The following is a 14,765-nucleotide window of genomic DNA, read 5'->3' as shown; positions in this document are numbered from 1 at the left end:
GGAGGCGAGAGGGGGGGAGGCGAGAGGGGGGGAGGCGAGAGGGGGGGAGGCGAGAGGGGAGGCGAGAGGGGGGGAGGCGAGAGGGGAGGCGAGAGGGGAGGCGAGAGGGGAGGCGAGAGGGGAGGCGAGAGGGGAGGCGAGAGGGGAGGCGAGAGGGGAGGAGGCGAGAGGGGAGGCGAGAGGGGAGGAGGCGAGAGGGGAGGCGAGAGGGGTTAGCAGGAAGGTGATATAGGGAAAGCGATGGAGGGCAAGGGTGGGATATAGAAGAGAGGGAATGGATGATTGTGGGAGGTGAGTGAGAGGGAGAGAGAGAGTGAAGAGCAAGATAGAGAGAGACAGGGTTGTGAGCCGGAGGAAGAGGTCACGGGAGGGGAGGGGTGGAGGAAGGTGAGTGATTGGGTGAGGGGGTGTTGGAGGTGGGGGGGGGGACAGGTGGAAGGAAGGGAAGTCATTGACATTAGTAGGGTTACAGTGTCCATCACACATCAACGATCCAATCATCTCACCACCCCACCTCCCAGTCCCCATTCGTTGGGTGGCAGGGAGCTCCACCATTTCCATGGCAACGCCCGCCTGGCATCCCCACCCGCTGCCTGGCCTGTTCTCACCTTGCGGATAAAGGCGTGTCGAACCTTGCGGTCGTCCCAGGAGCTGGCGGTGAAGCCCTCGTTACCCTCCTCAGGGTTGGATGTGGAGCTCCCATAAGGTCCTGGAACAGGGAGAGGTGAGTGAGAGTCAGTGCTGTACCCACAAACCACCCCTCTCCAGCACCACCCACACCCACCAATCCAACCAACCGTAAACACACCCATCTCTAACGGCAAGAAACTACGTAGTCAAGTTCATCTTATTGTACAAGGAACTGCAGAGAGTTCTGCACACAGCTCAGCATATCACAGAAACCAGCCTCCCCTCCATGGACTCTGCACTTCTCACTGCCTCAGCAAAACAGTCAGCAAAATCAAAGACCCCTCCCACCTCACTCATTTTCTTTTCTCCCCCATCCCCCATCCAATTGGGCAGAAGATACAAAAGCCTGAAAGCATGTACCACCAGGCTCAAGGACAGATTCTACCCCGTGGTTATCAGACTGTGGAAGTGACTTCTTGTACAATAAGGTGGAAACTTGGCCTCACAATCTACCTCGTTATGATCACGCACTTTAACATTTACCTGCACTGCACCTTTTTCACAGGCTTTTACACTTTATTCTGCATTGTTATTTAAAATTAAGTTTTTTTGTCGCACATACATCTATACAGACAGTGAAATGGTATAAAAGATGGCGCCAGTAACTGGCGACTTAGCGTGTGCTCTCCTGAGCAAACTGCCCTCTCCACTATCCAATACCCAAGAAACCCTTCTAAACCTCCAATTTAGAAAGATAAAGATTAACAACACCCTGGTGAAGCTGGAGACCACCGCACCAGAACTGCTTCTTAAACTCCGGACCGCACCTGGACCCGACCAACGAGGCCCACCACGTTCCCAGAGACTCACGGTCTGCTACTGTGCCGGAGCACTTGGAGACACGGCCCATTCCGACCAGCACCTCTCCGGAGCAGACGACCACACAGAAGTGACTGCGGAAACCTCAAGTTGCCCCAGACGCTTCCCCGGAGCGACCACCGTAAAGCCCCGTTGGTGGCCATCCACAGCTGCCGGAAGTGAGGCATCCGCCGCCGACCTCGGAAATCGAGCCCGAGGTTTGACTGGAGCGGAGGCCTCCGCAACCGTGACTCGGTCTACGGACTTGTTTCAACCAGGAGCCCGGCCCTCCGGGATTAAGTGTTGGCTTTGGGGCCCGACCCAATCAACAGCCCGGGTCCCCGGCAGCTGAAGTGGCAGCGGAGCCTCCCTCGTTACTCGGCCCGACCTGGAGCACCCAACGACGATGCGACCCGCCAACATCAAAGAGCTGTCAACAACACACTGCATCGATGGAGAACTGGAAAGATGCACTACTTACCGAGGAAGCGTGGGAAAAGAGCTGGGCTGCTGGTCAGATTGAAGCTGAGGGGCTTCAGGGCCCCTATGCCCACCATCCTACTAGCTAATGTGCAAGCCATAGAGAACAAGGTGGATGATCTTAAAGGGAGACTCACCTACTGCAGGGAGATGCAGAACTGCTGTGTATTGTTTCACTGAGACCTGGCTCTCCCCTGCCACCCCCGACTGTGCCATCCGACCGCAGGGATTTTCGATCCATCCGATGGACATCACTGTGCCTTCGGGCAAGACGAGGGGAGGTGGTGTCTGCCTACTGATCAACACTGCGTGGTGCTTGGACACAGTGGCACTGACAAGCTCCTGCAGCCGGGACCTGGAACAGCTGTCGGTGAAGTGTCGTCCCTACTATCTGCCACGGGAATTCATCTCAGTCATACTGATAGCGTCTACATTCCCCCCCAGACGGACGTGGAGTGTGCTCTGTACATGCTGTATGCCAACATCAGTGAACTTGAGACCAGGTATCCGGAGGCTTTGCTCATTACAGCCGGGGACTTTAACCAGGCCAACCTCAGAAAGGCGCTGCCAAAGTTATACCAACATGTCTCCTGCCCCACTAGAGGTCCGAATATACTTGACCACTGCTACACAGCAGTCAAGGGTGCCTACCGTTCCGTCCCACGAACTCACTTCGGAAAATCAGACCATCAGGCCATACTCCTCCTCCCGGCTGACAAACAGAAACTGAAGCGGGAGGTCACGATGTCAAAAGTAGTGTCGCGTTGGACGGAGTAAAAGGATGAGGTCCTCCGTGACTGCTTTGAATCGATGGACTGGTTAGTATTCAAGGACTCGGCAGCTAACCTAGATGAGTATGCCTCAGCTGTCACGGACTTTATTTGGAAATGCACAGAGGACTGTGTGTCTCGCAAGACGATCTGGATATTCCCTAACCGGAAACCTTGGATGAATTATGAGGTCAAGTCCCTTTTAAAGGCTAGAGCTGCGGCTTTTAGGTCCGGGGATACCAGTCGCTACTAGTCACTACACAGAATCCATGCGTGAACTCTAGAAAGCCATTAAGGGCACCAAGAGGCAATATCGAGCCAAGTTGGAAGCCCAGGCTAACCAAAGGGATGCCAGTAGACTATGGCAGGGTCTAAATGAGATCGCTGGGCGCAAAGGAAAGGCTGGGAATATCAATAACTGTGACACTTCTCTTCCTGACGAACTTAACGTATTCTACGCAAGATTCGAACAGAAGAGGAGCATCCCACTCCCTCCGGATGAACCGGACCTGGTGGCATTGAGATTCATCATCACCAAGGAGGGCGTTAGAAGGGCGCTCCTGAAGATAAATCCAAGGGAGGCGACGGGCTCAGATGGCATCCCGGGACGGGTTCTCCGGGCCTGTGCAAGCGAGCTAGCTGGAGTGTTTGCTGACATCTTCAGCTGCTCCTTGCTTCAGTCTAAGATCCCCTCATGTTTTAAGAAGGCAACGACAATCCCAGTGCCGAAGAGGAGCAAGGTGGCATGCCTGAATGACTATCGACCTGTGGCTCTGACATCAATTGCTATGAAGTGCATCGAGAGATTGGTTATGGCACACATCAACCACAGCCTACCAGTCAACCTCGACGCTTTGCAATTCGCCTACCGGAGCAACAGGTCAACGGCAGATGCCGTCTCTCTGGCCCTACATTCCTCCTTAGAACACCTGGAGAATAAAGATGCATATGTAAGGCTCCTTTTCATTGACTACAGCTCTGCTTTTAATACCATCGTTCCAAATAAACTGATTCCTAAGCTCCGGAACCTGGGCCTTAGCACTCAGATCTGCAGCTGGATCTTCAACTTCCTCACAGACAGGACCCAGGCTGTAAAAATAGGAGACAAGCTCTCCTCTACAATCACTCTGAGCACCGGTGCCCCACAAGGCTGTGTACTCAGCCCCCTGCTGTACTCACTGTACACCCATGATTGTGTAGCCAAGTTTCCATCAAACTCAATATATAAGTTTGCTGATGACACAACAATTGTAGGCCATATCTCGGGTAATGGTGAGTTTGAGTACAGAGAGGAAATTAAGAACCTGGTGGCATGGTGCGAAGACAATAACCTATCCCTCAATGTCAGCAAGACGAAGGAATTGGTTGTTGACTTCAGAAGGGGTAGCGGACCACACAACCCCATTTACATCGGTGGTGCGCAAGTAGAACAGGTCAAAAGCTTTTAGTTCCTCGGGGTCAATATCACAAATGACCTGACTTGGTCCAACCAAGCAGAGTTCACTGCCTAGAAGGCCCACCAGTGCCTTTACTTCCTGAGAAAACTAAAGAAATTTGGCCTGTCCCCTAAAACCCTCACTAATTTTTATAGATGCACCGTAGAAAGCATTCTTCTAGGGTGTATCACAACCTGGTATGGAAGCTGTCCTGTTCAAGACCGAAAGAAGCTGCAGAAGATCGTGAACACGGCACAGCACATCACATAAACCAATCTGCCGTCCGTGGACTCACTTTACACCGCACGCTGTCGGAGGAGTGCTGCCAGGATAATTAAGGACACGACCCACCCAGCCAACACACTTTTGAAGGGCTCAGGAGCTTGAAGACTCGTATGGCCAGATTTGGGAACAGCTTCTTTCCAACTGTGATAAGACTGCTGATGGATCCTGACCCGGATCTGGGCCGTACCCTCCAAATATCCGGACCTGCCTCTCGGTTTTTTTTTTTGCACAACCTTACTTCCCATTTTTCTATTTTCTATTTATGATTTATAATTTAAATTTTTAATATTTACTAATTTTAACTATTTTTAATATCGTTAATATTTAATATGTGAAGCAGGGAATGCGAAGTGGAGAATCAAATATCGCTGTGATGATTGTACGTTCTAGTACCAATTGTTTGCCGACAATAAAGTATAAAGTATAAGATGTATAATTTGGGACAACACAAAAAAACACAGCCCGAGGATGTGCTGGGGGCAGCATACAAGTGTTGCCACACTTCTGGGCACTTCCTTGAGGATACCGTGCATGTTGATAAGGCTGCAGAAATATGACGTGAAGGTGATCTACACACCGAAAAAATATACGTTTGCTGTTAATGTGTTGTCTCGAGCAGTCATCAAGAAAGAAAACAGTGACTAAGAGATTAATGCAATATACAGGCCTATGTTGAAATCTTTGTCGCCTCCATTCCAGGATTTCCAATAGACCAGAGAAGATTCGGACAGCCATGGGGACAGATGAAACAATGAAAGTACTCAAACAGACAATACAGAAAGGATGGCTAGCAACTGAGAACAACCAGAGTGTATTCAAGATCACAGGGCATGCAGAGCTGAACTGTCAGTAGTGGAAGACATGGTCTTCAGAGCGAATGGGTTTGCAATTCCAGAGTCGCTATGCAAGGAAATGCTCCAGAAGACACGTGAAGGGCATCTTGGTGAAAAAAGTTTAAACAAGGAACTTGTGAAGTGATGTAATGGCCAAAAATAAACCAAGACATCAGCCAGACCACTGCTTCACATGAGATATTTCTTACCTACAGACCAAAGCAGCAAGCAGAATCATTTACACCACATCCTGTACCAAACAGGGTGTACTTCAGAGTTGGAATGAATTTGTTTAAATGTAATGGGAAGAGTTGTATTGTTATAACAGACTACTTTTCCAAATAATATACCCAGAGGTCACAACACTGCAATCAACATAAAGCAAAGCAGTCATCACCCTCCTGAAAGCTGTGTTTGTGAGGTATGGAGGTTCCGTGTGAGGTGGTATCAGGCAATGGTCCACAATTGTCGTGTTGTAAATTTGAACCCTCTACAAATGATTGGGGTTTCTACATAAAGAGCAACTTCAAGCCAACATCCACTCAAAATCTAATGGCCTAACAGAGAGTTTGGTCAAGGTAATGAAGGGTCTCATGAAGAAAGTGCCAGATGGAAGAGAAGATTTCCACAGAAGTCTGATGATTTATAGAAGTATACCACTGCAGAATGGCCTTTCACCAGCCCAAATGCTGATGGGTCGACTCAAACACACTAAGCTTCCAGTGCACAAAAGCCTATTGACACCTAAAGCAGCACACAAGGTCAAATTGGCGAAAGTAAAGGGAAAGAGAAACAAAAGGCAGTATCACAACATGACTGCAAAAACCCTCCCAGTCTTGGAGCCTGGAGATCAAGTATGAATGCGAGATCACGATTCTGGCTCATGGTCCATGCAAGGATATAAGCAAGAGGAAGCTGCTCCACATTCCTACCAGATCCAGATGGAACAAGGAACACCTCTGAGAAGGAACACGTGGATCTATGATCACAAGCTTCAATCCATAGCTATGACACGTCACCTGTCAGTACACCAAAGGGGCCAGCAGATGTGAAAAACAAACCTGCTCAGAAGTCTCAAAAACATTAACACAGCAAGTGAAAGCAATATACCTGTGAAGAAACACAGCAGACCGAAAAGGACCATCAACCCACCTCAGAGACTGATTAAGAGTTGCCGAGTGAACAAGGGTCAGTATTTGCTCATCACATTTGAAGTTATATCTTTGTTGGAAGGCATTGTTTCTTGCAGGTTTATGAGGCCATAGTATTGTGTTTACTTTAAAGGGGGAGGATGTATTATTATGTGTGAATAAAGAACTTCAGGCCCCAGTGGGCAAGCGGGGCTGTTCACCCGGAACTGGAAGTGACGTTAGTGAACAGGGCACAAATGTGCTTGGGTGGACTGAAGGTCTCGAGTAAAATGTGGGTGAGCTGAAGACAATCTTAAATAAAGCAGTTCTAGTGCTTTTACCCTTGCAAGTTGTCTTTATTAAGAACATAACACCTCCCACATGACCCTCTACTTTTCTTTCATCCATGTGTCTACCTAAGAGTTTACATGTACCGTATGTATCTGCCTCTACCACCACTCTTGGCAGCGCGTACCACACATCCACCACTCTCTATGTAAAAAAAGTTACTTCTGACATCCCCCCTATACTTTCCTCCAATCACCTTAAAATATGCTCCCTTGTATTAGCCATTTCTGACCTGGGAAAAAGTCTCTATCATCATGTCACCTCTATTAAGTCGTCTCTCATTCTCCTTTGCTTGAGGGGAAATACCCCAGTTCATTCAACCTATCCTCATAAGACATGATCTCCGATCCAGGCAACATCCAGGTAAAACTCCACTGCACCCCTAACAGGGTCATAGATAGACTGAACATGTACGGTCTTTTTCGCAAGGCCGGAAATCAAGAACTAGAGGGCACAGGTTTAAAGTCAGAGGGAAGAGATTTAATTGGAACCCGAGGAGTATCTTTTTCACCCAGAGGGGGTTCAAGATATGGAACAAGCTGCCAGAGGAAGTGGAAGTGAAAGCTTTGAATATTTTACATTGGCAAGTCAAATTTCAGATGATATTCGTTCCAACTTTTCTGACTGTGATGGGTGCAAGAACATTTAATTTATTACATAGTCGAGTGCAACCTGCTAAACTTGGCGATAAGCCTTGTGAGGACATAGTTTAAGTCTTAAAGAACCATTATTCACCTAAACCTTTGATTATTGTTGAGAGGTTTGGATTTCATAGACTTTGTGGTGGTGCTGAAGGAAATGTCTGAACACTGTGATTCTGGGCATTCGCCGAATGACACATTACGTGATAGACTTGTATGTGGTCTACGTAATGAGGCAGTTCAGAATTGTTTCCTTACAGCAGACTAACATTACAGACGGCAATTGAGATTAGTACATCAATGGAGATGGCAGGTAAAGATGCACAGCTGTTAAACGCATCTTCGACAGTTCATAAAATTTCCCCTGACTTTAAGAATAAGACACCTATTGGCAATGTGTTACCGTTGTGGCAAAGCTGAGCATTCAGCAAAAGAATGCTGGTATAAGGACTTAGATTGGCGAAGCTGTGGCAGGGAAGGACATAGTGAATGGGCCTGTAAAAGTAAAAAAAAATTATCAACCAAAAACCATGTAATAAAGAAAAATTACTTTTGGAAAAACAAAAAGAAACACATAAACAAGATGGAGCATACGGGGGATGGACTGAGAGACTCTCACTCTGTGGTTGGAGAAGCTTTGCGTGTTTTATCTGTTTCAGGACACAAAGATGGCTATTGGGTGACCCCACCGTTGGACGGAGCCACAGTGATGATGCAGGCGGACACAGGGGGCTGCAGTATTGCTGGTTTCAGAGACAGCTTACAAGGAGAAATTGCAGCTTCTCACCCCAGAAGGGGCAAGGTTGACTTTAAAAGACTTACACTGGTGAGGTTTTTCCAGTGAGGGCAGTAGTGCACATTACTGTGGAGACTAACAAACAGAGAAAGACACTTCCACTGTACATTGTTAAAGGTAGTTATCCAGCACTTCTGGAGCAGCTCAAACCCAACTGGCACCAAGTGAACTTGACTGGTGGGAGCACTGGTCCACAACAGGTATTGAAGAAACATGCAGAAGCATTCAACGGAGAACTGGCAGTATGAAAGGAATCACTGTTAAGCCCGACACAACACCCAAGTGCCTGCAGGCAAGACATATTCCATACACCCTCAAACCAAAGGTAGAGGCTGAGTTGGAAAGACTGGTTCAGAGTGAGGTGTTATAACCAGTATGTGTATGTAAATGGGCATCTCCAGTGGCTCCTGTCCTAAAAAGGATGGGTCTTTAAGGCTTACTGGAGACTCCAAGGTGACCATTAACCCAGTTCTTATGGCTGAACAATATCCGCTTCCCCTCACTGATGACCTTTTTGCAGTATTGGCCAGAGGGTGGACATTTAGCAAGATGGACTTGTGTCAAGTATACTTGCAGATGCATGTGGAGTCAAAGTCCCAGGAACTGTTAACCACAGTGACTCACAAAGGAAGGTTCAGGTATTGAAGGCTTCTGTTTGGCATCCCCTCGGCTCCTGCACTTTTTCTGCAAGCAATGGACCAGATCCTGAGCGGGTTGACGGGGGTGCAATGGACCAGATCCTGAGCAGGTTGACAGGGGTACAATGGACCAGATCCTGAGCGGATTGACGGGGGTACAATGAACCAGATCCTGAGCGGGTTGACGGGGTGCAATGGACCAGATCCTGAGCGGGTTGACGGGGTACAATGGACCAGATCCTGAGCGGGTTGACGGGGTGCAATGGACCAGATCCTGAGCAGGTTGACGGGGGTACAATGGACCAGATCCTGAGCGGATTGACGGGGGTACAATGAACCAGATCCTGAGCAGGTTGACAGGGGGTGCAATGGACCAGATCCTGAGCGGATTGACGGGGGTACAATGGACCAGATCCTGAGCGGGTTGACGGGGGTACAATGGACCAGATCCTGAGCGGGTTGACGGGGGATACAATGGACCAGATCCTGAGCAGGTTGACGGGGTACAATGGACCAGATCCTGAGCAGGTTGACGGGATACAATGGACCAGATCCTGAGCGGGTTGACGGGGGTACAATGGACCAGATCCTGAGCGGGTTGACGGGGATACAATGGACCAGATCCTGAGCGGATTGACGGGGGTACAATGGACCAGATCCTGAGCGGGTTGACGGGGGTACAATGGACCAGATCCTGAGCGGATTGACGGGGGTACAATGGACCAGATCCTGAGCAGGTTGACAGGGGGTACAATGGACCAGATCCTGAGCGGGTTGACGGGGGTACAATGGACCAGATCCTGAGCGGGTTGACGGGGGTACAATGGACCAGATCCTGAGCAGGTTGATGGGGGTGCAATGGACCAGATCCTGAGCGGTTTGATGGGGTGCAATGGACCAGATCCTGAGCGGGTTGATGGGGTACAATGGACCAGATCCTGAGCGGGTTGACGGGGTACAATGGACCAGATCCTGAGTGGGTTGACGGGGTACAATGGACCAGATCCTGAGCGGGTTGATGGGGGTACAATGGACCAGATCCTGAGCAGGTTGACAGGGGGTACAATGGACCAGATCCTGAGCGGGTTGACGGGGTACAATGGACCAGATCCTGAGCGGGTTGACGGGGGTACAATGGACCAGATCCTGAGCAGGTTGACAGGGTACAATGGACCAGATCCTGAGCGGGTTGACGGGGGTGCAATGGACCAGATCCTGAGCGGGTTGACGGGGGTACAATGGACCAGATCCTGAGCAGGTTGACGGGATACAATGGACCAGATCCTGAGTGGGTTGACGGGGATACAATGGACCAGATCCTGAGCGGGTTGACAGGGTACAATGGACCAGATCCTGAGCAGGTTGATGGGGGTACAATGGACCAGATCCTGAGTGGGTTGACGGGGGTACAATGGACCAGATCCTGAGCAGGTTGACAGGGGGTACAATGGACCAGATCCTGAGCGGGTTGACGGGGTGCAATGGACCAGATCCTGAGCGGGTTGACGGGGTACAATGGACCAGATCCTGAGCGGGTTGACGGGGGTACAATGGACCAGATCCTGAGCGGGTTGACGGGGTACAATGGACCAGATCCTGAGCGGGTTGACGGGGTACAATGGACCAGATCCTGAGCGGGTTGACGGGGTGCAATGGACCAGATCCTGAGCGGGTTGACAGGGGTACAATGGACCAGATCCTCAGCGGGTTGACGGGGTGCAATGGACCAGATCCTGAGCGGGTTGACGGGGTACAATGGAGCAGATCCTGAGCGGGTTGACGGGGGTACAATGGACCAGATCCTGAGCGGGTTGACGGGTGTACAATGGACCAGATCCTGAGCGGGTTGACGGGTGTACAATGGACCAGATCCTGAGCAGGTTGACAGGGTACAATGGACCAGATCCTGAGCGGGTTGACGTGGGTACAATGGACTAGATCCTGAGCAGGTTGACAGGGGGTACAATGGACCAGATCCTGAGTGGGTTGACGGGGGTACAATGAACCAGATCCTGAGCGGGTTGACGGGGGTACAATGGACTAGATCCTGAGCAGGTTGACGGGTGTACAATGGACCAGATCCTGAGCAGGTTGACAGGGTACAATGGACCAGATCCTGAGCGGGTTGATGGGGTACAATGGACCAGATCCTGAGCAGGTTGACAGGGTACAATGGACCAGATCCTGAGCGGTTTGATGGGGTACAATGGACCAGATCCTGAGCGGGTTGACGTGGGTACAATGGACCAGATCCTGAGCGGGTTGACAGGGATACAATGGACCAGATCCTGAGCGGGTTGACGGGGGTGCAATGGACCAGATCCTGAGCAGGTTGACGGGGGTACAATGGACCAGATCCTGAGCAGGTTGATGGGGGTACAATGGACCAGATCCTGAGCGGGTTGACGGGGATACAATGGACCAGATCCTGAGCAGGTTGACGGGGTACAATGGACCAGATTCTCAGCGGGTTGATGGGGTACAATGGACCAGATCCTGAGCAGGTTGACGGGGGTACAATGGACCAGATCCTGAGCGGATTGACGGGGGTACAATGGACCAGATCCTGAGCAGGTTGACGGGGGTACAATGGACCAGATCCTGAGCGGGTTGACAGGGGTGCAATGGACCAGATCCTGAGCGGGTTGACGGGGTACAATGGACCAGATCCTGAGCGGGTTGACGGGGTACAATGGACCAGATCCTGAGCGGGCCGGTTGACGGGGTACAATGGACCAGATCCTGAGCAGGTTGATGGGGGTACAATGGACCAGATCCTGAGCGGGTTGACGGGGGTACAATGGACCAGATCCTGAGCAGGTTGATGGGGGTACAATGGACCAGATCCTGAGCAGGTTGACGGGGTACAATGGACCAGATCCTGAGCGGGTTGACGGGGGTACAATGGACCAGATCCTGAGCGGGTTGACGGGGTGCAATGGACCAGATCCTGAGCGGGTTGACGGGGGGTACAATGGACCAGATCCTGAGCGGGTTGACGGGGGGTACAATGGACCAGATCCTGAGTGGGTTGACGGGGTGCAATGGACCAGATCCTGGGCGGGTTGACGGGGTACAATGGACCAGATCCTGAGCAGGTTGATGGGGGTACAATGGACCAGATCCTGAGCGGGTTGACAGGGTACAATGGACCAGATCCTGAGCGGGTTGACAGGGTACAATGGACCAGATCCTGAGTGGGTTGACGGGGTGCAATGGACCAGATCCTGAGCGGGTTGACGGGGGGTACAATGGACCAGATCCTGAGCGGGCCGGTTGACGGGGGTACAATGGACCAGATCCTGAGTGGGTTGATGGGGGTACAATGGACCAGATCCTGAGCGGGTTGACAGGGTACAATGGACCAGATCCTGAGTGGGTTGACGGGGGTACAATGGACCAGATCCTGAGCAGGTTGACAGGGTGCAATGGACCAGATCCTGAGCGGGTTGACAGGGTACAATGGACCAGATCCTGAGCAGGTTGACGGGGGTACAATGGACCAGATCCTGAGCGGGTTGATGGGGTACAATGGACCAGATCCTGAGTGGGTTGATGGGGTGCAATGGACCAGATCCTGAGTGGGTTGACGGGGGTGCAATGGACCAGATCCTGAGTGGGTTGACGGGGTACAATGGACCAGATCCTGAGTGGGTTGACAGGGTACAATGGACCAGATCCTGAGCGGGTTGACGGGGGTACAATGGACCAGATCCTGAGTGGGTTGACGGGGTACAATGGACCAGATCCTGAGCGGGTTGACGGGGGTACAATGGACCAGATCCTGAGTGGGTTGACGGGGGTACAATGGACCAGATCCTGAGCGGGTTGACGGGGGTACAATGGACCAGATCCTGAGCAGGTTGACGTGGGTACAATGGACCAGATCCTGAGCGGGTTGATGGGGGTACAATGGACCAGATCCTGAGCGGGTTGATGGGGGTACAATGGACCAGATCCTGAGTGGGTTGACGGGGGTACAATGGACTAGATCCTGAGCAGGTTGATGGGGTACAATGGACCAGATCCTGAGCAGGTTGACGGGGGTACAATGGACTAGATCCTGAGCAGGTTGACGGGGTACAATGGACCAGATCCTGAGTGGGTTGACGGGGGTACAATGGACCAGATCCTGAGCAGGTTGACGGGGGTACAATGGACCAGATCCTGAGCAGGTTGACGGGGGTACAATGGACCAGATCCTGAGCAGGTTGACGGGGTGCAATGGACCAGATCCTGAGCAGGTTGACGGGGTGCAATGGACCAGATCCTGAGCAGGTTGACGGGGGTGCAATGGACCAGATCCTGAGCGGGTTGACGGGGTGCGATGGACCAGATCCTGAGCGAGTTGACGGGGTGCAATGGACCAGATCCTGAGCGGGTTGACGGGGTGCAATGGACCAGATCCTGAGCAGGTTGACAGGGTACAATGGACCAGATCCTGAGCAGGTTGACGGGGTGCAATGGACCAGATCCTGAGCAGGTTGACGGGGTGCAATGGACCAGATCCTGAGCAGGTTGACGGGATACAATGGACCAGATCCTGAGCGGGTTGACGGGGGTACAATGGACCAGATCCTGAGTGGGTTGACGGGGGTACAATGGACCAGATCCTGAGCGGGTTGACGGGGGTACAATGGACCAGATCCTGAGTGGGTTGACGGGGGTACAATGGACCAGATCCTGAGTGGGTTGACAGGGTACAATGGACCAGATCCTGAGCAGGTTGATGGGGGTACAATGGACCAGATCCTGAGCAGGTTGACGGGGGTACAATGGACCAGATCCTGAGCAGGTTGACAGGGTACAATGGACCAGATCCTGAGCGGGTTGACGGGATACAATGGACCAGATCCTGAGCGGGTTGATGGGGTACAATGGACCAGATCCTGAGTGGGTTGACGGGGTACAATGGACCAGATCCTGAGCGGGTTGACGGAGGTGTGATGGACCAGATCCTGAGCAGGTTGACGGGGTACAATGGACCAGATCCTGAGCGGGTTGACGGGGGTGCAATGGACCAGATCCTGAGCGGGTTGACGGGGGTACAATGGACCAGATCCTGAGTGGGTTGACGGGGGTACAATAGAGCAGATCCTGAGCAGGTTGACAGGGGGTACAATGGACCAGATCCTGAGTGGGTTGACGGGGGTACAATGGACCAGATCCTGAGCAGGTTGACGGGGGTGCAATGGACCAGATCCTGAGCAGGTTGACGGGGTGCGATGGACCAGATCCTGAGCGGGTTGACGGGGGATACAATGGACCAGATCTTGAGCGGGTTGATGGGGGATACAATGGACCAGATCTTGAGCGGGTTGACGGGGGTACAATGGACCAGATCCTGAGTGGGTTGACGGGGGTACAATGGACCAGATCCTGAGCGGGTTGACGGGGGTACAATGGACCAGATCCTGAGCAGGTTGACAGGGTACAATGGACCAGATCCTGAGCGGGTTGATGGGGTACAATGGACCAGATCCTGAGTGGGTTGACGGGGTACAATGGACCAGATCCTGAGCGGGTTGACGGAGGTGTGATGGACCAGATCCTGAGCAGGTTGACGGGGTACAATGGACCAGATCCTGAGCGGGTTGACGGGGGATACAATGGACCAGATCCTGAGCGGGTTGACGGGGGTACAATGGACCAGATCCTGAGCGGGTTGACGGGGGTGCAATGGACCAGATCCTGAGCGGGTTGACGGGGGTACAATGGACCAGATCCTGAGTGGGTTGACGGGGGTACAATAGAGCAGATCCTGAGCAGGTTGACAGGGGGTACAATGGACCAGATCCTGAGTGGGTTGACGGGGGTGCAATGGACCAGATCCTGAGCAGGTTGACGGGGTGCGATGGACCAGATCCTGAGCGGGTTGACGGGGGATACAATGGACCAGATCTTGAGCGGGTTGATGGGG

The 14,765-nt window shown here is 51.9% G+C and overlaps 1 protein-coding gene across 2 annotated transcripts in view; it reads right to left on the bottom strand.

The window, feature by feature from the left end:
* Window positions 1–14,765, bottom strand: part of LOC140199285 (protein lifeguard 3-like) — a 97,569-nt gene that overhangs the window by 32,800 nt on the left and 50,004 nt on the right. For both annotated transcript variants that reach the window (XM_072261082.1, XM_072261083.1), the window contains exon 3: window positions 609–709. In XM_072261082.1, coding sequence (XP_072117183.1) covers window positions 609–709 — 101 coding nt within the window. The remainder of the gene's footprint in view (window positions 1–608; window positions 710–14,765) is intronic.

Source organism: Mobula birostris, chromosome 6 (assembly GCF_030028105.1).
Source record: "Mobula birostris isolate sMobBir1 chromosome 6, sMobBir1.hap1, whole genome shotgun sequence".
Classification (NCBI taxonomy): Eukaryota; Metazoa; Chordata; class Chondrichthyes; order Myliobatiformes; family Myliobatidae; genus Mobula; species Mobula birostris.
The sequence above is the reverse complement of the archived record's forward strand: the minus strand, read 5'-3'. Positions and strand labels throughout refer to the sequence as shown.